This window comes from Marmota flaviventris, chromosome 3 (assembly GCF_047511675.1).
Source record: "Marmota flaviventris isolate mMarFla1 chromosome 3, mMarFla1.hap1, whole genome shotgun sequence".
Lineage (NCBI taxonomy): Eukaryota > Metazoa > Chordata > Mammalia > Rodentia > Sciuridae > Marmota > Marmota flaviventris.
Window position 1 is genome coordinate 37,754,787 of NC_092500.1, and position 26,115 is coordinate 37,780,901.

General features: G+C 32.8%; 1 protein-coding gene across 8 annotated transcripts in view; it reads left to right on the forward strand.

Moving 5' to 3' along the window:
- Ppfia2 (PTPRF interacting protein alpha 2) overlaps positions 1 to 26,115 on the forward strand; it is a 441,295-nt gene that overhangs the window by 411,553 nt on the left and 3,627 nt on the right. For 3 of the 8 annotated variants that reach the window (XM_027928005.3, XM_027928009.3, XM_027927999.3), the window contains exons 21-28: positions 793 to 874; positions 3,412 to 3,612; positions 13,100 to 13,162; positions 14,273 to 14,302; positions 15,876 to 16,069; positions 17,814 to 17,911; positions 22,027 to 22,202; positions 23,495 to 23,563. In XM_027928005.3, the coding sequence (XP_027783806.1) occupies positions 793 to 874; positions 3,412 to 3,612; positions 13,100 to 13,162; positions 14,273 to 14,302; positions 15,876 to 16,069; positions 17,814 to 17,911; positions 22,027 to 22,202; positions 23,495 to 23,563 (913 nt within the window). The remainder of the gene's footprint in view (positions 1 to 792; positions 875 to 3,411; positions 3,613 to 13,099; positions 13,163 to 14,272; positions 14,303 to 15,875; positions 16,070 to 17,813; positions 17,912 to 22,026; positions 22,203 to 23,494; positions 23,564 to 26,115) is intronic. The other 5 variants (XM_027928001.2, XM_071609155.1, XM_027928214.3 and 2 more) reach the window with 3 other exon arrangements.

Here is a 26,115-nt window from a genome sequence, read left to right on the forward strand (position 1 = left end):
TTTAATAGTCCTTTGTTTTTTCCTTAAAAAGCTTCATCCTTTCCTGAGTGTCATAGCCTCTGTGCTCTTGGTTGTCTTTTTTGCCTGGTTTACCCTTTTATGGATACTTTACTTGTGACCAAATACATATTCCATTTTTCTAAATGATCTATGTTGTATTCAAAATGTACATTGCCTAACTGTTGGGGCAGCTGTTGTTATATAGTCAATAGATCAAGTTCATTAATAATATTGTTCAAATCTTCAAAAACAATTGAAATGTGGTCTTATAATCCAAAGAACTAATTTCTAAGTTACTCATGAGTCCAGAGGTTAGACTGAAATCAAGTACACCATGAAAAATGGGGCCAAAATGACCAAATTCATTTTTTATTTCTATAACCAAATATGTTCTCTGCCATTGAAATGGTAATGAGAAGAGAGAAGGGCAGATGAAATAAGACAGATTTAGATCTCATAATATATGATTGAATATGATTATGTGACTCATATTAAAGGGATAAGATATTTGCTGATAGTATAATTCACATTCTTAGTTCATTAGCACATAACATTCAAATTTAGTGAATAAATGTTAGAGAAGATCAGTTTTAGATATCAATGTGTCACCCCTAATAAAATCAATGTGTTGTCTGCTTATATTACTCAAAGGAAGAAGAATTTTGTTTATTCCGTGTCATCTCATTAAAAGTTATAAAGGATTATTGGTTATTTTAAAATAGTGTCATTAAAAATACCATGAACATCTTTTTTTCCATATTACTGACAAATGATCTTTGCTGTATACTTTAGGCATGAACTTCTTGAAGAAGCTCGGAGGAAAGGATTGCCTTTTGCCCAGTGGGACGGACCCACTGTGGTCGCTTGGCTAGAGGTGAGAAAATCAAACTAGAAGTTCCTAAGTCAATCACTGCTCATTAATAGTTTTCAGAGATAAGTAAAGATAGGTTTCTGGATCCTAGCTCAACATTGGACTAGAATTGCTCAGAGAGGAATTATTTGCCTTATCTGGGGGACCTGGGAGCACTAGGATTTCACTCTGACACTTTCCTGTGATTGTAGCAGAACAAAGCATGCAGTGGGGTAAAAGGAAAGGTCTAGAGCAGAAGAAATAATTATTGATCTATCTTTCAGTTGTTGTAAGAAAGTACCTGTTCAAATCTACTAGACCACATTAGCAGAGAAGAGCTATCTTCTGTTATCTAAGATATGAAGTCCACCCAATCATAAGGGAGCTGAACCTTCACTTTTTAATTCTTGAACGTGGTTCTTACAGGTCTAAGGATCAGCGAGGTTTAGACACTTGGCATTAAGGAGAAGACATATGTCTTAGTTCCCTACTGTGTCGAAAATGAAAAAAAAAATCAGTTTAATTCATGTACACTCAACTTATTAATAAATAAAAATAATTAATTAAGTTTAGTTCAAGTTAATTAAATAAGAGCCACATTCAGTATTTTCTCAGAATATAATGTTCTGGAGAAACAATGTATGACTGGGGTGGAGAGGAAGAGACACAGACACTGACAGGGAGAGGAATATATATTATTAGACCGCAGAGGGCCCCTTTATGTCATGTATGAGTGGTGGTCACTGTTATTTCCATTTAGTTCCCTAGTGTGGGCTGCTGCTAGCAGCACTGGAAGATGTTAATAGAGGGGAAAGCAGAATCTATGGTTTTCTTGCTTAATAAAGGCAATAACACACATTGTTTTAAATGGCTTGGGGTTATAAAGTCACATACCTCATTATCAGATATCCATATCTAACTAATCAATGGTGAAAAAAATCAAAACTCACTTTGATTTAAAAAAATAAATTAGTGTAGGTATAAAATCATACTTTGCATTTTTTCTTAGACTCAACTGAAACAAGTCTGTTTCTTTTATTTTATTCTGCCATGTCAGTCAGGGAAATTTTAGCATATTAGACATCAGAACTGCTTCTTCCAAACATGTCTTTAGAATTACTGTATTTTAAAAATCAATTACAAGACAGAATGCTTAAGACATCACACCTGAAAAGTGATAAGAGTTCTTTGTTCCGATTTCACTCCAATAAAATGAGCTGCAGTTTGACAGAGTTTGCTGCTATTTTGGCAAGTGATGAGCAAATCCTTCAGATAAAAAAACAGATTTACTGGCCTTAAGGTGCTAGGAAATGACAGGCAGTGAAGTTGGTGCTAATTAAACCTATCCTGAGCATACAGAAATTGCTCATAATGTGATTCTTAATGTGACTCACATTATAAAGTGGAATAAGAAAGATGAATCAGCTGGTGCTCCAATGAATGAGAGCTCTTAATGTTCACCTTCCACTTCCTGGAGTTCAGAGTCTCTAAAGAATGTTGTATAGGAGGGAGTCTGAAGCTTCGCAAACCCTTTATCCACATCAAAAATTCTTTAAAGTGCCATCACAAAGAACACTGGTAACAATGTATAGACAAGCATTTGGACAACATTAACCAGTGTGGAGATCTTAAAAGAGGGGTACAGAATCATTAGGGTCTAGTGAAAGTGTATTTAGATGTTCTCTTTTTAATTAAAATACAAAATTATAAATTTACAAAGTTTATAAATTTAGTTTGAATTTATAAAGTAAGAAATCAGTCCTATCTCCCATCATCAGTAATGTATCTGTCACAGTAGGGTCAAGTTTGCAGGACAAACTTGCAGGATCAACTATATAGTCATTGTGCTTAAGTTCTCTCTACCCTTTCTTATTTCAGTCACAGCCCCGGCCATACTGCTTCAGAGATTTGACTTTTTGTTTCTGAACTCCCCCCACCACCGCCTTACATAGTTTTTTAATATCATAGAATTTATAGATTAAAAGGATGCCTGTATAGTTATCAACTACTGAGTAACAAATTATACCAAAACATGGCATTCATTACCTCAGGGCTTCTGTAGGTCAGGTATTCATAGGTAGGTGGAAAGATGATTTAGCTACCCTGCATGGTTTGTTTGAAATCACAAGGCTGGAGATGGTAAAACTGTCTCATTCTGTAACAAAATTTCTTCAAACTCAGAATTTCAAAGGAAAATTATAAATTGAAGTCACATTAAACAAAAATGGATTGAACCCCTTGCTAAATGCAACTTATAGCTCTTCTTCTTGTCCTAATACATAAGAGGGGATTTGGTGCAGACTTCACTTTTATATATGAAAACACCACAATTTCAAATCCTGTTTCCATTACTACCTCACTGGTGTTTTTGAACAAATCACTTAATGTCTCTGTGCACCTATCTCCTCCAGGGAAAATAATAGCCTTTACTTCATGGGGTATGAGCAATAAATGAGTTCATATATGTAAGGTACTTAGAATAATCCATGGAATATAAAAGACACTAAAAGGTTAATTATTGTTATTATTACAACCTGATTGTGTTTTATCTTACCCAACAGCTCTGGTTGGGAATGCCTGCCTGGTATGTGGCAGCTTGCCGAGCCAACGTGAAGAGTGGTGCCATCATGTCTGCTTTATCAGACACTGAGATTCAGAGAGAAATTGGAATCAGCAATCCTCTGCATCGCTTAAAGCTCCGATTAGCAATCCAGGAGATGGTTTCCCTAACAAGTCCTTCAGCTCCTCCAACATCGCGAACTGTGAGTCAATTTGTGCTCTACCCTTCTCCAGTGCTGGGCAAATAGCAGCATGTCTAAGTCCACAGAGCAAATGTGACAGCACACATTTCAATGTCAGCATGAATTATTCTGAAGAGATTTAGCTTGCTCTTCATTAACCTTGCTGCTACTTTTAATAGGTTTTCAATTGAGGAGCTGTGATTCATATCAGACTTGAAGGCTGCAACCAGAACAGACTTCTGAGCTAGCATTTAGACTAAAGTTTAGATTTTTCTACTGAGCATCAAGTTCCTGAGTGTACTGTTCTACGGGGTTTTCTTTTCTTTATTATTCCTTTATTTTTTAAAAATATAATCCAGAATCTTAGAAGATGGAGCTATCAGCATTAGTGCTTTCTGAAGATGCAATACTAACTACTAACTTTTAATCAATTTTCATTATGATGAAATTATATGAGATTGATGATTTATAAATACCAAGTAGAATGCTTCCCTTCAAAACCTGCTTACTTGTAATGTATAAATCACCAATCCTTTTTATAATTTGTCCCTAAACATTAGGTTAATGGTAAATTAACAAAAGAAGCAGGCATCAATGATGAGAACTTCGAACACAAAGAGAAACTCAAAAATATTACTTCGTTCTTTCTTTATTTCATTCCCGAATTACATATTTTGTTGATAAAGGATATGGTTTCTTATGTTAACAAGATTCGACAATCGCTTTTTTTCTTTTTTTATTTGTTTGTTTTAGGTATACATGACAGTAAAGTGTATTTTGACATACTATACATACATGAAATATAAATTCCCGTTCTTGTGGTTCTAAAGGATGTGGAGTTACACTGGTCATGTATTCATATATGAACACAGGGAAGTTATGTCTGATTCATTCTACCAGGACTTAGACAACATAATAAAATATAGGAGAATAAGATAAATTTGGAAGTAGGTAAAATTGAGAAAAGTGATATTTTATTGCAGTTCTCAGGCACAAAATTAACCTGAAGATAACTTTTATATATATAGTCTTAAACAATTTTAAAGAATTTGCTTCATCTCTATCATATTTATATTATTTTTCTTTCCAATATTTTATATTCTAATGACATAAATTCAAGGTCAAATTTAAAAGACTTACATCTATTTTGCATAATTCCATTTTAATGTCTTTCTAAATACCATGTAGGATATATATATATATATATATATATATATATATATATACATACATACACACACACACACACACACACAAACATATATGTATATGTATATATATGTGTATGGATATATACATACATATATCCTATAAATAAACTATATATATATATATATATATATATATATATATATATATATATATACACTTTATCATAAAAACTCTTAACTATAATATTATTTTAAATGAAGATAAGAGCTCTTTACTGTAGCTAGAGTACTGCTTGAGCAATACTCATAAATTCATAATACGCCTAAAATGAAAACTGAGAAGGCCATTAAATTGTTGTAAACAATTTCAGATCTGATGAATTTCCTGACTAATTTTAGCTGAGAAAAGCATCACAACTGGTTTATTTCAACACTCTCTTCTGAAGATCATGTGTAAAAAACAAACAAACAAACAAAAAACATAAAAGCCTTCAAATTCTGCATAAATTACAGCAAAGTCCCAAATTCTAGATTAAAAAAATTAGATATACTTTATTATTTTTATTTAGAAACAGGTCCATTCCTTAATGGAAAAAAATAAGCACTATTTTTGTAAAAATGTTTAAACAGAAACAGTTTTAACTACAAAATATTAATGATAAGACTACACTCAATTGTTTACAGAACAGGAGAAATGGAGAGAGCTTATGAAACTCATCTGGATCTCACCCCAGTCCACTTATAGGCTTTTTTTCTCAGATTCAGATTCCAACAATGCAGAACTACTTTCAATGTCTTAAATTCCTGTACCACTTATGAGCCTTTGCAATGGCTTTTTCTGCAATTGCTCAGCCTAGAACTTTCTTCCCACCAGAATCACATGACACCCCACAATCCATCCATCCAGAGTCATCATATAATGCCTCTGAAAAGTCTCTGCTGAACTTCCAGAGTCTGGATTTGGTTCCTCTCCTGAGTTACCATTGTGTATTTATGGAAACCATTTTAAAGTTCTCTCTTCTTGATTTATCCCCCAGAAGACCAAGCAATAGTAGTATAAATGTTTGTTATTTAACATAGCACATTATTGCATCCTTCTCTTTTGACATTTAGTAACAGAACATTATCATATTCGTCATTTCATTAAATATTAAATTGCAATATAATTTTTAATTTCTGTATATCTTTATGGAGATGCTATTGATATTTTTCTTATATAATAATTTTCATTATGTGTAAAATTTGTACATGTAACATGTTGTTGCATGAGCTATGTTTATTTGCATAGCAATATTTGTATATAGAGCATTTATATTCTTAACACTTATAAATTTAATTTCCAAATTGCTTTGTGTTGCCATTTTTCCCTCTTTTTGTCAGCTTCAGTTAAAATTACTATTAACAGGGCTGAGGTTGTTGCTCAATGGTAGAGTATACTTGCCCAGCATATGGAAGGCACTGGGTTCCATCCTCAGGACCACATTAAATAAATAAATAAACAAACAAAGTTTTAAAAAAAATACTGAAAAGTTGAATTTTTAAAATGTTTTGTTTGATCTAGTTACACACATGGATTTTCTATTCACAACCTTTTCAGTTTTTCCTTAGAATGACGGGAATATTTATCTTTTTATTAATTATAAAAGTTCTTTATTCACAGGGGATATATGCCATCTGCCAACTATTGATGCAAGATACATGAGACAAGTTGTGTCTCAAGCTTTAAAAATTATCTACTAAATAATTCTTCTACCCCATTTACATGGAAAATTTACTCATTTCCCATATATTACAAATAGGTTTTGCTTCATGAAACAAAAGGTTCACATAAAATTGTAGTCTGTTGACAAGGATGTGGGGGAAAAGGCACACTCTTACATTTCTGGTGGGACTGCAAATTGGTGCAACCAATCTGGAAAGCAGTAAGGAGATTCCTTAGAAAACTTTGAATGAAACCACCATCTGACCCAGCTATCCCACTCCCTGGTTGATACTCAAAGGACTTAAAAACAGCATACTATCGGGACACAGCCATATCAATGCTTATCACAGCACAATGCACTAAATTGTGGAGCCCTTCAATAGATGAATGGATAAAGAAACAGTGATATATATACATAATGAAATATTACTCAGCATTAAAAGAGAATAAAATTATGGCATTTTTAGGTAAATGGATGGAGTTGGAGAATATCATGCTAAGTGAAGTAAGCTAATCCCAAAAAACCAAAGGCCAAATTCTCTCTGATAAGTGGATGCTGATCCATAATGGGGGTGGAGGGCATGGGGAAAATAAAGGAATTTTGATGGGGCAAAGGAGAGGGAGAAGTGGAAAGGGGACATCAAGATGGTGGAATGAGATGGACATTATTACCCTAGGTACATGTATGACTGCACATATGGTGTGATGCTAAATCATGTACAACCAGAAATGAAAAGTTGTGCTGCAATTGTGTACAATGAATCAAAATGCATTCTGCTGTCATATATACCTAATTAAAATTAATTAATTAATTAATTAGTTATATCTAATTTAACCAGGCATAAAGACACATGCCTGAATTCTCAGATACCTGGTAGGCCGAGGTCGGGGGAAGGCAAGTTTGAGGCCAGCTTCCTCAACCTGGGCAACTCTGTTTCAAAATAAAATAGAGACTGGATATGTTGCTCAGTGTAGAGTGCTTACCTAGCATGTGCAAGGCCCTGGGTTCAATCCCTAGTACCACACACACACACACACACACACAAATCTAATTCATAAAACAAAGATTGACGTCTTAAATATTACCTAAAATTATGATAGGATTTATATGTAGAAAATAGAAAAGCAATTTGTGTTTTAAAAGAAATGTTGTCATATCTCTAAGAACACTTATATTAGTTCAAATCATGGAAACATGTTTGTATCTTTGGGTTCCCATGTTTTAGTCAGGAGTGTCTATCTAGGATAGGGGTGTGTGTGTGTGTGTGTGTGTGTGTGTGTGTGTGAGGGCTTTCTGTTTTGTTTTGTTATTGATTAGAGCTTCAGTCTGATTCTGCCTCCTTTCCTGTCTAGATGAAATGAACTGGACCCCACAAGGAAAGTCTAAAGGTCACCTTTATTATTTCCTTGGGCCAGCCCTAATCTTCCAGCTTTCGTTTTCTTTTTTCCTAAATTACTATTACTGAGGAAGACCTTTTACCTAATTGAATAGGGATGGAAATAATCAGCTAATTAAAATTCAGCTCAAGAGAGATGTCACAAAGAAAAAAATGGGTCTTTTATCTTAAGTACAAGTATTCTGATATTCAGCCATTTGCAAATTTAGAGGATGCCTCTGGGACTTAGAGTAGTTTCCAATGCCTGGAGTTTCACTTTATCTATGACCTCATTCATTAAGTCTTCCCTTTTCTTAGTTCAGCTTTTTATTGATGTTATTATTTCTTTACTTTTAAGTGATAACTTCTAGATAACTCAAAGAGATATTTGAGTGCAAATCCTTCTGGACAGTTATACTTTCCTCCCAAAACTTTGATAAAATTGTATCTCATTGATTTTGTGTGTTCAGATTTGCCTTTATCTGGTCTTTTCAAATAATTTGACTTACTGTTTATATGTGAGCAAAAATACTTTTTTAATGTAATATTTATTTAAATCACATAATCCAAAAAAGAAAAAGCAAGTGCAGTGGAAATAAATAGATTTGGAAACAAAGATGAAAGATCTTTGACAACCATATTTTTCAACAGATTTGTACAAAAACATAAGGGATAAGGCAGGCATTCGGTCCCACAATGTATAAGGGAAATAAAGAGTATTTATTGAACCAAGGATTTGCTTCAGTGGAAATTGCTTAGTAAAGTTTCAGCAATAGAAATCAGTGGAACTACAGCAAAACCAACTTCAATAATCAATAACAATGGCTAAAAGTCAGCCACTGTTTTGAGTTTCTTGTAATAACTCATCCAAGCTTCATGTTCACACTATGAGAATGGAACTTTTATTTGTCTCTTTTACAGATGGGGAAAACAGATATAGAGAAGTTAAATGACTCGTTTAAGATGACACTCATGTGTCCTTTGACCCCAAATCTGAGCTCCTTCTTTCCTTCTCTGCACGGTTTTTTCTTCTTTCTTACTGCATTCTTTCAGCCTGCTTTGATCCTCTTTTCATTTTTACTAGCCTCATAAGTCTGAGTACTGAGTATAAAATGAGGTATAGTTAGATAAATTAAATAAATGAGAAACAAAAGCTCTTAAAATGAGAAGCAAAAATCCAAAGGGGGAGAAATATAAATCTAGACATTGAAGTGTAAAATGTAAATTTCAAGTTACTTTAATTTGTAATTCAATTACAAATTGCAGTATAAAACCATACTTCAAAATGACCTAGGGTCATAACAAATGTTACTTGGAACACCATAAGATTTAGGATGATTCTGAGATCTAGCTGATATTTACTGAACCTGCATCTCTGACAGCAAGAGAGTTTTCCTGTGATTCATTTTCATGAGTTGTTCCTTAAGTTCATTTTAATATTTATTCTTCTGTCATAACTTTTTCAGAATGATTTAATTGGGCAAGTACTTGAATTCTTCATATTAATTAGGACTTTTCTCCTCAGTTCTCCTTTGATAATACTTTCTAAGTACTCTATCTGTACTAAAGAGGCAGATGAGGCACCTCTAGGCTAGCACAAGATTTAAGGAAGTTCCAATGGTCAGGTGCCAAACTTGCACTTGAACCACACTGAAAGTGAGTGCTTACTTAAATTGAGCAACCGGGGATTTCACTTGCTGAGTCCCAGTCCTGTGTCCTACTATACTATAATTTAAAGTTCTCCGTATTTTTCTAGTATGAAATATGTGCTTTTAGTTTCACTTAAGAGATGAAGAATCTGAAATTTAGAGAGGTTTAGAAAGGTCTCAGGGTAGTTAATACAAAGGGCCCATTCTAGAACTCAAGCCTCCTGATGATAATTTGATAACTGGAATTGAATTTTTATAAATCATCTGTTAGGCTCAGATGATATTATCCATAAGAATGACTACTATTTTGCATTCCCCAGTTCAGATATTTGAGGGGTTGCAACACAGGCTGCCAGCCATGGTGAGTAAATGATGCTCAGGGCTCTCAGAGGACCACAGCCAGATTCTGTGAGGTTTCTTCTTTATGCTTTTCCAGCCCACTGTTTGTATTCCCTTTACCTTTGATTCCATGGCATCTTATGTCTTTGGTTGCTCAAAGCCTCTTGCTGTAGCTATTCTGTTAGAGACATTCTTCTCTGAAACTCTGGGCTCTAAACTGGTCTTTCATAATACAACCAGAGGAAGGTGGAAAGAACACAATCTGAATATTTCACTTACTTTATGTGAACTTGCTTGTAAAAGAAGCTCATTAAAACCTCAACTATTGGGTTGTGTAGCTAGCTATCTTGTGGGTTACTTTACAAGATTATAGGCAGGCAATGCTCTTTACAGGTAAAACCCCACATCAAACGGGAACATCTGACATACAACAACATTTGCCAACAACATTTCAGCAAAATGCCCTGGATATATACTCATTTTTTCAAGTAAAGATAACAGATTATAAAACATATTTTCCAGCATCTTCCAGAATACAGTGGTAAACTGGCAAACATAGACTTTAAAATAACCTGAGAGACTATACAAATTTCTATTACAATATGAGATAATACTAGACAAGTTTCTTTTGGAAGGAGTGAAATTGTCATTGTTTGGATACAGAAGTAAAGTAGAAGTTACAGAAACTAATATAAATAGGACTGGCTTAAATGATTTTTTCCCTCAAATATTCATCATTTTTGAACAAAACTACAGCTACTCTGACAAAGCACTGTGATCAACAGGTGTACAGAAATTGTAACATATGAGTTTGAAGTCTTCTTAGTACAGTACACTCTTCCTCGATCAATAAATACAATTATCTTCCAAATGATCTAATGTTTAATATATGCCTATACAGCTGTCTGTTTATAATGAACACCATTCCAAAATCCTCATAGAAGGGAGGGATTTTAAATGACATAAATGGCTCCTGTATTCTAAAATGTGTTTTCTAAAAGTGCACATATTTTGCTTATAGGGAAAAATGGGCTATCTTTCAAATTCTAAAGCAATAAGAGAATGAGAATTTTATACATGTGATATCTAACATTTGGAATTATGATTTACTTTTCATTATAAATCTCTTACCCAACTCCCTTTGTTACCCAAATATATATATTTTATATATATATATATATATATATATATATATATATATATATATATATCTTAGCCTGTCAGACACACACACACACATCATTTATATGATATTTCATTTATATAAAATTGTACTCAACAATTTAGTTTATATATGGTTACTTTTTCAATTGTATTGAATTACATTATTTATAATACGAAGAAAGTTAGCCATGGTATTATGCAAGTGGTAGAAAAGGACATAGTGAATTATAGTGCTGACTTATGCATGAGGTTGGGCATCAACTTTGCTGTTCCCAATTCTTTAAAACTGGACCTCTTCCAAAACAAGTTACAAGTCAAATCATAAAAAGTAAATTTCATGAGTATTTGGGCAACCTTGAAGTATTCTTAAAGACAACCCAGTGAAATGGTAGATTCTGATAAATGGTAGAATTTGATGCGAAGTGTTTACAATAACCAGTACTTTAAATAATGTGCAGATTCTATATGTTATTATACGGACTTTGAATTAGAAATTGTTCATTATTCAGTATATAATGTTATGGAAATTGTGGTCAGCAAGAGACCAAGCACCACTGGGCAGGTTGGAGAATCAGGTTTATTTACTCCAGGGGACCCAGTTGAGCTAGCTAGTGCTCTGAAGGTCTAGGCCCAGAGTTGCAATTACATGGGACATTTATAGGAAATTTGACATCATTTTTTAACCATTACAACATTGGTGGGTTTGAATTCTTGGCCTATGTGTCCAAGACCATGCACAAGGAATTTGCAACAAGTAGTTCACAGGTGTAGAACAAAGACAGTAAAATACTTGCAAGTAGCCTTTACCACAGGCAGCAGTCACTCAAGATGACTTGAGTTTATCTCCCTAAGAACTATATTTCTAAGAATTAAGCCTACAAGTTTATAGTTTAGGCTGCAGTTAATTGGCATGTAACCGGTAAGACAATTTATACTAGCAATTAAGTGATGAAGCTACTTTCCTATAGCGGTTCAGAAAATTACAAAATATAAGAAGAAATGACTCTTCACAGAAACCTGTTGAATCTCTGGCCTTGAAAGCCTGACCCAGGGGTGTTTACATTTCATGAGGGAGTCATCAGACTCCTAGAGACAACTTTTTTTTTTTATTGGTTGTTCAAAACATTACAAAGCTCTTGATATATCATATTTCATACAGACAACTTTTTACAATCCAATAGATAAGGACTAAGGATTAATTAAGCTCCCTGTAGAGAAGCTGACAAAGAGAGTGGGGGAAATTAACCCTTTCCCCAGGTGTTGGTTCTTTATCATAAGGTTATTAAAATTTCACTTTATTATCAAGTTTGGTTTCTCCATCACAATAGAACTAATATCAAATATTGACTTATTTAGAAATCAAAGGGGACTTCATAATATGATAGTTTTTTTTTTCTTTTTTGCATTGTAGAATAGGATTTTTTTTTTCCTTCTATAATGGTATAGGATACTGTTGAAGAATAAGGAAATGTATAAGTTTTGCAATTTGACAGTTAATTTTAGTGAGGCTGAAATATCTTTTATTAAATAAAAAAATAGCATTTTATTTATTTTTCATTGATAAGCATACAGAAAAATGACATGAATCCTGAATTGCAAAAGAAAAAAATTATCTGGAAAAAGCTGATGCTGATTTCCAGACAGGTTATGATAGCACTTTCAGCTTTATATTGACAGTCATTTTTTTTCTCTATCCAAGGACACTGATGAATCAAAATTATGTGAATGAAATTTTGATAATAATGCAACAAACCATATGTTCCATCATTTTTTAAAGAAAAAAAAAACTGCATTCTTCTCTAATCAGTTCTTCATTATTACAGAAATGGAGCTCTTAGTTATATACCTTTGAAATGCAAATTTTGATACTTCCCTTTGTCTGATTAATAATCACAGAAGTGTCTTTGAAAGCTATCCCATGAGCTTCACTGCAAGCCTCTGTCTATTTAATCCCCTGTAGTAGAAGAACAAGGGAGTCCTGAGCCAAACACCCAAGCTGTCTGTCCTGCATGCTACTAGGGCAGGGGCACTGTGGCCAGCTGAGATGCTGTTACTCACAGAGGTGCTGCCTTTCTCTTTACTCTCTTGCCTCCTGGATTCCTTGCTTCTCTCTGGGCTCCTCCCTAGCCTTCAGGCAACGTTTGGGTGACCCATGAAGAAATGGAAAATCTTGCAGCTCCAGCAAAAACGGTTAGTCTTTACCGCTTTATTGAACCTGAAGGAAAGTTATTTTACTGCTATTTGGATTTAAAAACTAATTTGTTTTAGGTTGCTTTTATATGACATGCAAAGATAACTAATATTTTTGTTACAATTTTATTTTACAACACTGATTTGACGTATTTAAATGAAACAGTGTTGGATTGCCATAAAGTAGCAAATGTCGTAAGTTTGTAGTATGCCAACAATAAATACTTGCCATTGGATACATTAACAGGTCTCAGCATGTTACCAGTCCAAATTAAGCTTGTTATAGAAAAGTTTAGATTGAATCCTCATTTAAAAAATAATTATGTAGTCTCTTATGCTTTAGCATCTCAGTTTTTCAAAAGCACAGTTTTTAATTACTTCTTGGGACCTCTACTTATCAATTTTTAAAACACAACGTTATACATAGTCACTTTTCATATAAAGTAGCAAAGTTGGGCACATCATATATTTTAACTTTAGCCACTTCTTTTTTAATTCAACGTCCTTTCAGTTTTATCTCTATTTGGAACATTGATTTTCTAGAAGTTTATGATGGATAAAATGAAATTTCAAATACTAATTTCATTTTTTGGTTTAGTTTTGTTGTACTTGATTTTTGTTTTATTTTGTTGGCTGTTGTTGAAATCCATTTGATTACCACAAAGTATTAAAAATACAGTTACTCTTTTTGCTTCAGTAATGTATTTTGTGTAATATTTCTCTATCATATATATGTAATTATATATTATCAGAAGTTTGTATTATAGCACATTACATTTGAAAAATTATATGCTGAAGAATTAAGTAGATTTGGAATGACCAGGTCAAATGTTTGCAATATCATGAAAATCCATTATGTATAAATGTATTTAAAATTAAATTAGAATTAATTCAGAGCTATATTATTGCCCTGTATTCCCTCTTGATCTGGGAAATTAATAGTTGTACATTGTAGTAAAAATCTCTATATATGCTTATGTAATGATAACATTTTATATAAAAATGTTACTTTTGCTAGGAAAAATTTCTGTATTCATTTGAATTTCTGTATTCATTTGAAATTAACTTATATTTACCTGCTTTATTAATCATTTCCTGCTGCTAACACAGAAAGAATCTGAGGAAGGAAGCTGGGCCCAGGTAGGAAATTTATATGCTTTAAGCCAAGTATCATTTAGTAGGCTATGAGGATAAAAATTAGGAAACTACCGTAAGTCATATTTGAAATATTTGAAATTTTTACTTATCTCAATATTAAGCTGATATGGATGCTTAAATCTATGTTACATGTGTCTTTTTTAAATAGGATATTTTGCAAATAATATCATAATCATTTCATAACTGGTTTCTATGGCAAGGTAATTTTATTTCTTCCCCAAAGAATGATCTGTAACTTCAGTATCTCTGAAATCACCCCTGGATGTATTTTAACAGGAATCACTCAAGTTGTATCTATGGGGGGAAATTTAAAAGGCTAATTTGGAGTTCTATAAGCTTTAGGGTATCCTGTAGAGTGTATGAGGACTGGGGCTCATACAGGTGTATGAGGAACGGGTGTCAGCACTGCAGACTGCATGTCAAGAAGACACTGTCTTTTACTACAGTGACCACAGGCAATAAGCATCTATACTTTCAATAAACATGTTTGTAAGGAAGCTGCACATTTTCTACAGTATTTCTAGATGTTGGATAACTAAAGAATAAACGTGTTATGATCAGTGTGATTCAAACGTGAACATAAGAAAAGTTTGAGTAATATTATTAGGACCTATATTTAAGCATATTGTCATAACTTAGAATTGCATTGAATTTTGATCTTATTAAGAGTTTTATCAATTTTAAAAAAGGGAAGCTCCTAGATTTTCACTAGGTGTATAAGTTAGAAGTGTAAATTCCTGGTTTGATTTTTATGCAGTAAAAAAACATGTATAAATAGAATTTTATAGGAAATTCTGTATTAAGAGAGAGAAAAAATATCCTTTAAAAAATGAGTTTAGTGGTGATCGTTGATTTGATTTTTATTTTAGTTGTTGTACCAGTATTTGGCAAGTTCAGTTCTTATTATTATATTAAAGAATTAGATTGTCTTTCATAGTTTTGAATCATGCCCTACTTCTTTAAGCACAGTTTAAATTGATTGATTTCTAGAAAGAGCTTCGATTATGGTCTTTATGAAATGCTACCCACATGCTCTTCTAGGGAATAATAATTTTGATTTAATGCTTCAGCACTCTGTCTGCCTAACCTCATTGCTCTTTTCTCTATTTGTTGAAACTTTAATTTCATATCCAGGTTCACTATTACACTGGCAATGGTTGCATTGAAAAGAGGGAAATGTTGGAGTACTGGCTGACAGATATAAATAAAGTTAAATAGACTGATTAATATAAAGAAGGAATCTTGAAGCTCAAAACTCATAGTATATCTCTAATTCGAATTTATTTATTAACAAATTACATATTTAGACAAAGTATAATTCCTTTTGATAATGTAAAGTGGGCAGTCAATTATGTTCTATAGGCAAATAATTTGATAAATGTAGTCTGAGTTCCATTTTGTATGAAAGTAAATTGAATATTTATAGGCTTAATATTATTTCTCCAGTGTTTTCATGTCAGAGTAATTAAATATCAGTTATAATAATGGATAATATCCTCCAATTACCATCTCACTTTTTTGGTTAAGAAACTTGACTGCTATAAAACAATTCTAGTGTCCTGTTTTTCTACAGACCCTGGCTTATGGAGACATGAACCATGAATGGATTGGAAATGAATGGCTGCCCAGCCTGGGGTTACCTCAGTACAGAAGTTATTTTATGGAATGCTTGGTTGATGCAAGAATGTTAGATCATCTAACAAAGAAAGATCTTCGTGTCCATTTAAAAATGGTGGATAGTTTCCATCGGTAGGTGTTTGCCAAAGAATATTAATGTGAAACAATAAATAATGTGTATGTTATTAAAACAAAAATAGATGTTAGACACATAAAAATGTGCTATTCAAAATATCTATGTTCATCTACTTGGAAAAAATATTTCCAGGCAGCAGGGGACAGAGATTGCAATGTAGAGCTGTGTTTGTATTATATACCCAAAATTTGTGGAAATATGCCAACAGAAAATTTCATTTTCATAGAGCTTAAGTTGATTTTGGGGGCCTGAATCTTTATCAACCTTGACTTAATAGGCACCTTCTCTTTGTGTCCTCATGTGATCTTTCTTCTTTGAGTCCCTGCTAATGCTGTCTCTGTCCACATTTTTCCTCTTATAAAAACACCAGTCATTAGATTGGGAACCACCGTAGTGGTTCCATTTAATGTAATTACCTTTTTAATATCCTCATCTCCAAATACAGTAACATTCTCAAGTACTGGGGATTAGAGCATCGTTGTATGAATTTGGGGAGAACATACTTCAGCCCAGGTGCAGGTTTCCCTCCCTCCCTCCCTCCTTTTCTCCCTTCCTTCCTTCCTTCCTTCCTTCCTTCTTCTGATTCTGAAATATTTAACTCAACATTGTTTTATTAAAATGCAGAGCTTAGAAATGCATCTAATATTTACATGTCACCTGGCATATATATATATATATATATATATATATATATATATATATATATATATATATATAAATGTGTGTATTCTTTAACACTTAAATTTTAACAATAGCTAATGATTATGCTTCTAAACCTAGATATTGTTTTTTTCTATCACACTGCCATGGGCCTTATATCTAATATCACAAAAACCTTCTAGTTTCTTCTCTCTGAACATCACTAAAGTCAGGATTTTCATGGCTGCTCCCCCTTAATTGGTTTTCCTATCCCCTGGGATTACCTATTTTCCCCATGTCCTTTTTTTTTTTTTTTTTTGCCATGAGACCTTTCTTCTCTAAATGCAGAGCTCTCCTGGAAACACCCCACTCTGCTTATATAACAGTGTTCCTCCTACATCCTGGCCTGGGTTTACATTCTGGAGGGAATACCTCACTGTCACAACACCTTTGACATTCATCTGCAAGCCTGTGTTCATGATGCTGCAACATTTTCCTTAATAACCCTTTTCTTGCTACCTGATCTTTTAAAGATCAATTTTCTGCTCTTCCTTTCCACATAAAGTCTCAATATCTGCTGACTCTTTCTCTCCTGTAATACTCGGTTATCAGAGTTGTTGACTGTTCCTTTTCCTATTTTTTTCTCTATTGTATCACTGAAATTACTCATGTCTTGTGCTTATTTTCTCCTCAGCTTAAGAACAGGGTATCCATTTCTAACAATTTTCCTTGTATCTCCTTCAGGTGACTTTAAATTTTTTTTGTAAATGAGTAAAATATGAATTTGTTAGCACATAATGTAGAGAGACCTAAATGGAAGGCAAAGACGTATAAATGAACAACATGACCCAGGTTATTTTCAAAGCTGTATTTCTTATTTTGTAAATAATTTTTCTCCTCTTTAGAAAGAAAATGCTTTGTAAGCGTTGTGTGCCTAGAATAATTATAAACTTATTTCCTTCCAATACTAGAGGACTGAATTGGAAATGTAATTTATCGACCAGATGCCGTAAGAAATTGTGCATAGTGTTGCCTAGTATTCAGCAAAGGAAAGTCTCCACCTGCTGAGTAAATTTAATGTGTTATTTTTTTTAATAACAGAACAAGTTTACAGTATGGAATTATGTGCTTAAAAAGGTTGAATTATGACAGAAAAGAACTAGAGAGAAGACGAGAAGCAAGCCAACATGAAATAAAGGGTAATATGTCTGTCTTTCATATCAAATTCCTTTTCTCTGATGTTTTATCTTTTCTTTCTTTCTTTTTCTTTTCTTATTTTTTTTTTTTGGTATATACATTGCAATGGTCATTAAGTAGCATACCTTTTTGGTTAGAAGTGTCATCGTCATTTGTTTTCCTAATTATAACACAGGAAAGGAAATTGTCACATTATAGAGTGAATATTTCATTTGGGACATATTATTGATTTTTTTGAAAGGAGATTTATCACTCTGGACCTGTTAATTTTGTTTATATTGAAAATATCTCCATGCAGATGTTTTTGTCAGACTTTTAATGGAACACTGTTGTTATGATTCGGAGAAACATGGATATTTACTCTTTATTGCAATTCTACTTTGACTTACATAATTTAAATTTTCAGCATCCCAAAATTTTCTTTTGGATGATAATTGCACATATAGAAGCTTTTCCCCTAGAAACTAGATTAGTGCATCAATAATTTTAGCTGAGCATGGTTTTAGGAACATTGTTAATTCTGCAACTATTCTGTATACAAAACTAATTAATTCAAATACCAAGAACCGCATATTGCAGATGTATTGAGAAGTATCATATTTAATAATTAAACATTGCATTAGTTTTGTGTTACTATAACAAAATACTTGAATGTATGTTGAAATTACTGGTTAAAAATATTTTTCTGTATATGGTTCATTGAAGAGTAACTAGACACACATGGATTTCTCCTAACACTTCATTGGCTCATTACTGAGGAGCAAGAAAGTGTTTTTCCATTATCAAAATCGAGTTGTTTGATTTTGTTTCATTTTGGAGACCTAGGAAATTGGAGGTCTTTTTCAGCACATTGTTCTTCAGTTGAATTGAAATTTGGAAACTAATGGACCAAAGACAGACTCCCAGAAGGCAGTGTGTATTTGACCTAACAAAGGGTGTTTCAGCTCACAAATAGATTTTGCCGATGGGAGACCACTTTCTAGTTTTCTTCCTGAAGTATTTTTTTTCAATCAGATTTTATAATGCCTTGTTTCACCACTTGAAATGCTTCACATATAGATAGATCTAAAAGAGAAGAATTACCCATTGGGCTCTATACCAAATGTTATATTAGTATTTGGCAATTGCTGGTTAGAGTGTAGCCTTGAGAAAAACTGCCATGATTCACTATGATTATATACAAATAACTCCATATGCTAACTAGCAATGAGTGAGATCATAAATAGCCTCTATTTCCTATAATTGATCTGGTGGCATTTACAGGAATAACACTCAACTGTAACTAGAGGTCTTGGTTAATATCTGAAGTGTTAATTAACCCTGACCTTAATAAACAGCTTTCTAAAGTGAAAAAAGTATCAAGAATGTACTAACATTTAATTTGTTGCTAGGAAACAGTCAACATTTATTGTTTAGGTCAAGAGGATTCCTACAGAACATTAAAGTCAAGGCACAAATTATGCCTGAAAACAGGTTTATAGAAAGGGGCTCTGATTTACAAAATGAAAAAAAGAGTATGTTGCTCTTCTGAAAAAGTTGAATTAATGCTTTATTTGTCTTTACCCACAAAATGTACTATTTTATATATTTGACCACTCTTGATTACAGGTATTACAATGGAAATTTTGATTGACATATATTTGCAGAAAAATTATGGCAGCCTAACATATCTTAGACTACCAAAACATTAACCCAATTCTAGAAAAGAACAAACACTTCTAACTCATAACTCTACCTAGGAAAAAGAAAACTGGACAATTTTTAGTGTGTTTTTGATGAAAATATTTCCATTAATCTTTAAAAATAATGTTGAATTTAGTAAAATCACACAGAGAACTGTTGCTGCCACCCATACCTACCTGCCCAGCTTTTAATGTTCAAGTGCAAGATAACCAGTAGTCCAAAGAATCAGTTGCAGTCAACAGCAGCTGATAATGTAACCAAAATATAATACTAACCAACTCACATCTCATTTTCTGAGGCTTCACACCTCAATCGAAAAAGCTAATGCAAACTCAGAGGAAAACCTGCACTTCAGAACTCATCACTGGAGACCCAGCAAACTTATAACATAAAATTCCCTATTTACTAAAGGTCAATGAGAAATTTGACCTCCTTTGCTTTGCTAAAGACATGGGAAAAGAAAAAGAAAAAACTCTGAAAGGGACAATAAATATCCTACTTCCTGCAAAAATTCATTCTGCTCTGGATGAAATAGGTAGTGGTAAAAAGACTGGGAAGCAGACATCCCTCACCTGTTCTTTATGGTTAAAACCAAAGAAAGACTTAGCACCTTTCTTTTCAAATGAGATTATTCCAAGCCAAATCAGAAGTTAAGTAAAGAGATGGGGGTAGATACATCTGTAGTTTTCAGATCATATACAAATGCTTTATCGGCATCATGGATGAACAGAAACAAAAAAGAGAACACATTTAAGAAACTTCTATTTATGACTATAATGAAGTACATTGAATAAAACAAATTTTTAACCAATAACAAATAGAAAGGATAGATAAATCAATAAAGAGCTATTTAAAGGTAGTGGAAAGCAACTCAGACAACCAGGACTAGAGATCTTGGACAAAAGAGAAAATGCATAGCTAAATGGTAAACCAGACATCCAGGACTGCTTCTTCCCAGTCTCATAGAGCACGAGGAGAAAGGGGGTTGAAATTCAGAGGTGCCAAACTGCCAGGTTTGGAGGAATCAAGAACCTGGAGATAAGCTTGACATTTGTTACAAATTTTCTCATGACACATTGGTGAACTTTTAAGAGGAATAGAATTGGTGACCTTTTAAGAGGATTAGAATTAGAAGAAAAAAAAAATTGATGTCTGGCATTCGATTTTAAAAATCAAACAGTTCAGGTAATGGTGAAAAGGAGGAAGATCAGGAGAATAAAATCAGAAAATAAGAAGATATAGTCTGCAGTTGACCTTGACACTGTACTTCCCCTGACCCCAGACATGAACTTTAAAACAACTATGATTAGTGTGTTAGGGATCATTACTTTACTTCTTTAATATTAAACAGAAGAAAACTCAAGTTGGTTCTAGATGAATGCATTAGGACAAATTAATAATGCCTTTGAAAAATTAATATAAAATATTCTTCCCTCTTCCTGCAAATTCTACCTTGATTTTATAGAAAATGGAAATAGGGGAAAGTAAACAGCCAAGGCTGAAAAATGTTTCTCAAAATATTTTTAAGCCTTTTCTGAAAAAGGTATAAATTTCAATCAGAAACAAAAATTAACAGGAACACTTACTTTAATACAGGTAATTTTTTCCTTTCTACAAGTAGGAAAAATATTTCAATGTTTTTCATTGACCCATATCCCTTAAAATTTTTTATTTTCTATGGAGCTTTATGGTTCTTCTGACTATTTTATTAGTTTGCATGTTACATTCTGCCAACTCATAATGAGAATAAGCAGAAATGATAAAATATGCTTTTCTAAGTGTTCATCTAAAAAAAAGAACATATGACATTTCTCTGAAGGTTTTATTTTTAGGAAATAGAAATATAAGTGTTTTGTACCTCAATAAGCTACTAATTTTTCACAAAAGCAAAACAACTTGCAACTTGACCAGTACTTGATTTTTGAATTAGTATGTTATTGGAAATAATGAATTAAAAATATTAGGGTATCAGTGTACTTAGTCCCTGTTATTATTTTACTGTTCTTTTTGTTTTATAAATTACTCTATGTGATAATAAAAATCATTGAGTGTATATGCAATATTTAAGTAGCGGTTAATAAATATTTCTGATGAAGAACAACAGTATTAGATCTTTTGCTGCTTACTCTCTCTGTGTTATCAAGACACAAATAAGAAATGTCTCCCTCTGGTGGTAAGAACATTGAACTTCAGATGGACTCCTAGGGCTGTAGTATGAAAATAAGAAACTTTGTGACATGTTTCAATAAATGTTGTTGTTTCAGTGATAGGAAACATTTTGAAAATGACAACTTTGTTTCTGGACTAGGTGCCTTAGGGAGTGGGCCAATCAGCATAAATGTGACTTGGTCGGATACCTGTGGTTTGTTTCAACCAGAGGTTGTCTTCACTGAACAAAGTACTACAGGCTAACAAGATGCATCTCTTTCCCCAGATGTGCTGGTATGGAGCAATGATCGAGTTATTCGCTGGATACAAGCAATTGGACTTCGAGAATATGCCAATAATATTCTTGAAAGTGGCGTGCATGGCTCACTTATTGCCCTGGATGAGAACTTTGACTACAGCAGCTTAGCTTTATTATTACAGATTCCAACACAGAATACTCAGGCAAGCCCCTTTGTGCTGAAGTCTCATTGGTCTTGGTTAATGTAATGACAAACTTAACTTTTAGAGGAAAAATGCAGCTCTGTGTTCACAATTCTTGTTTTTTAAATTAAACTTATTTTTAACTGATACAATAAAAACATAAAAATCATACATACTAATGGGGTAATGTGATGTTTCCATATATATTATACTGTATAATATTTAAATCAGGCTAAACATATGTATTTACTCAAACATTTATCATTTCTTTAGGGTGAGAGTATCTAAATCATTTCTTCTTGCTTTTTGAATTAACAATAGCACACCAGAACATCTTGTATCTTTGTAGTTGCAACTTAGCACCCATTAATTAACCTTCCCACTCCCTCCCTATACTTTCTTCAGTCTCTAGTGGCCACAGACTACACTCAACTGCTATGAGATGAACTTTCTTAGATTCCACATATGTTGAAGATCATGCAATACTTGTCTTTTGTGCCTGGCTTATTTCATTAAACATATTCATAATTCTTAGTAAAAGTTAGCTCAATCTTTGAAATGTGTCACCAAGATATTAATTTCAAGCTACGAGATTTCTAGCCAAAACAAAATCATAAAATTAAACAAGAAGGGTGTTGAAGGTTTTCTAATTTCTTCCCTGAATGCCAAATTCCCAAAACAATATCCATGACAGATGACCATCAGTTTCTTCCTCTCTGATAGGCAGTTCTTTCTATTAAATTGTCTGAATTATGCAGACACTTCACATTGGGTATGCCAATGATTACCAAATCCAGATAATTATTTGAATCAGTGGAGTTTCATTCAAATTAAAAGTAATCTCTCCAATCTACATCACATCCCTCTAAGAAATCAGTTATGAAGGAATAGGGCACAGGGATTTTTAATATCTAAACTGTCTCAAAATGACTGTTGGCCAAATTTGAGAAGTACCTGCATAACTCTGATAAAAATTTATAGTCCAACTTCACTTTTTCTTTTGTTTTGAATATTTCAAATTTTATATGAGATACTCAATTGAAATAAAGTAAGAAAGTGCGATCAAAGATTATTGATCTCAGAAATAGATGTGAGACAATCTATCTACTCTTCCATGGACAAAAGAAAATGGCCCTCACTAGTATTTATAGCTAAAATTTGCAGTGACTTAAAGATATGGAGAAATTAAATCCTCAAGATCCCATAACAAAACTGCAGTTTGTAATGCATTCTCAGATAAATATAATGTATGTAATTTCTTTTTTAAGTAAAATGTGATTTCATTGATGGTAACTCTAACTTGTTGTCAACAGGCAAGGCAGATTCTTGAAAGGGAATACAACAACCTCTTGGCACTGGGGACTGAACGACGACTGGATGAAGTAAGTTCTTACCCAATATTCAAAAGGGACCTTACCTGGCAGCACAAAGCCCTGCGTTCAATGCCCAGGACCCCAGAACAAAAACAAAAACTGATCTGGATCTTCAAGAGCATAGGAAAAATGACAGAACAGCCTTACTTTTAAGGAATGGTCCTTGGAAATTAACAAAATACTTGTTTTGTGGATAGAATCTAAATTTTTCCTCATGATTAGTCTTAAATATCAAATGATATTATTTAGTTTTGGAAAGAACATTATGCATTCATAAATATATCACTTTAGCACTTAGAAACACTGAAAAGTAATTCAAATGGCAATTTTTTTCAATATGAATGACTAAAATATTGAGCATTTTTTTTTAATTATAAGCAATTGAAACATTAACATTGATAAGTTCAGCTTTTTAATAAGAAGATTCTTGTTTCTTAAATATTATTTCTTCTCAGAAAATATTAGGATATTAAAGTAAAAAAAATTCAATAAATATTTTCAATAAACATTCTATGTTCAATAAATTAATCTTTTCATTATTTTAGAGATCAATATTGCATTTTCCATAAAAATAAATGAAATAACTTTTAACAATCAAAAGATTTGAAAGCTGTGTTCATGCTAGAATCCATATACCTATGAGATATATATACATATTTATATGTATATATGTTTAAGCTATATGGAAGACAGTAAACACATAAGAAACCTCCTGAATGAATGAATGTGGGAGGTATAGTAAACCCTGTGATTGATAGAAACTTTTAGTAGTCCTGAGTTTTTTGCAAAATTTTTCTAGAAGTGAAAAGGAAACCTTATTATGAGATAGAAAATACAGAGATACATAATTCTATGTTGCAAACTACAGGTGTTTCTTGGCTATAAAAGTAGGCTGTTTAAAATGATTTTTGTGAATGAACTAAGAAAATTCTAAAATAGGGCAAAAATTCTATATTCAAATGGGCAAGGCAGATGATCTTGATATTATAAAACCCATACTCTTCTTTATGGAGGAGATTATGGTAAATCATATATATTCTATAATCTAACTTTTAATAAATTCATTCTTTTGTCCAATCAGGATATTTATCTTTTTTTTAATTTTGGGATTTTTTAGTTGTAGTTGGCAATATCTTTATTTTATTTTTATGTGGTGCCTAGGATCGAACCTAGTGCCTCTCACATGCTAGGTGAGCGCTCTTCTGAGCCACAACCCCAGCCCCTTAACAATATTTTTAAAAATTCATTTAATACTTAATTAATTTTAGTGTTAAAAGTTTTTTAGCAGTATTTTTAGTACCTATTCTAAATTGCTGATTCAAAAAGGTAGTCTGATGAACTCCTACACTTTAGAATACAATTTTCTTATTTAAAATTAGAAAGGAATAACCAAATTATTAAAGATCTAGCCTATTGCTACATTCTAAAATGTGGATTGGCCTTAGGACACTGTCTTGGTAGAGACAGCAGCCTACATGGGATATGATGTTGCATCCTGAGGGTAATGAACAAGCAGCAAGTTCTGTTAAATGGGATGTGACTATCTGCTTTAAAAATAGTCAACCTCTTTTATTTATTTTTAAAAGCACAATACATTATTTTATTATTTAAACCCTATAGTCTCTTTTGTTCAACTTCTTTTTGAAAGAACAAAGATAGCCAAACAACTTGCCTAAAATCATAGTGGATTTATTTCTTGGACTTTGCTGATCACATTCATATTCAACTGAAACAGTCTGAGAAGTGCTGATATACCTTTGTGGGCTTTAATTATAAAGATATCTTTTAATCCCATCTCATGAAAGTGTTTTTTTTTTCTCCCATGACATTGTTGCATTGTGGCATTCTGTAGTAAACATACAGTATGCTAAATGACCAGATATAAGGAGTCAAATAAAACTCAACTTATTGACTAATTTTGAAGCCCTGAATACATATGTTATAGGAGTTGCATAACCCTACAATGCAATGTAGGGTTTGGTAGAACTGAGGGATATTTGTACTTAAGGCTAGCTTAATTCCTAGCTTCTTAATTCCTAGCTTCTCTAGGAATTCAAAAGTCTGAGAGGCCATAACCATGAAATTGTTTCTTTTCTTCATTTACAAACATTTGGAGATCTAAGCAATATTAAACACAATAGTTGAGAACAAGAATGGCAGACATCTTTTAACTAAAATTTGGTTATCAACATGAGGTATTTTAACAATGAATATATGTATTAATTTATTTTCAATGCCCCACATTGACTTTAAATGTCAGTTAGTTAAATTGGTAGTCTATTAAGAATTCCATATAAACCAGGAGTGGTGGTGTACCTGTAATCCCAGAAGCTCAGGAGGCTGAGGCAGGAGGATCACAGTTCAAAGCCAGCTTAGCAATTTAGTAAGGCCCTAAACAACTTAGAACTTGTCTCAAGATAATTTGTTTTCAAGATGTTTACTTTAAAGATGCCAAACCTTAGATTCACAATCACATGGAAAGTCCTATAAACACATTCCTGCTTCAAATCTCCTAATTCCTCCTTTTGGAATCCTTTGAGCTCTGGAGATTAAGCATAACT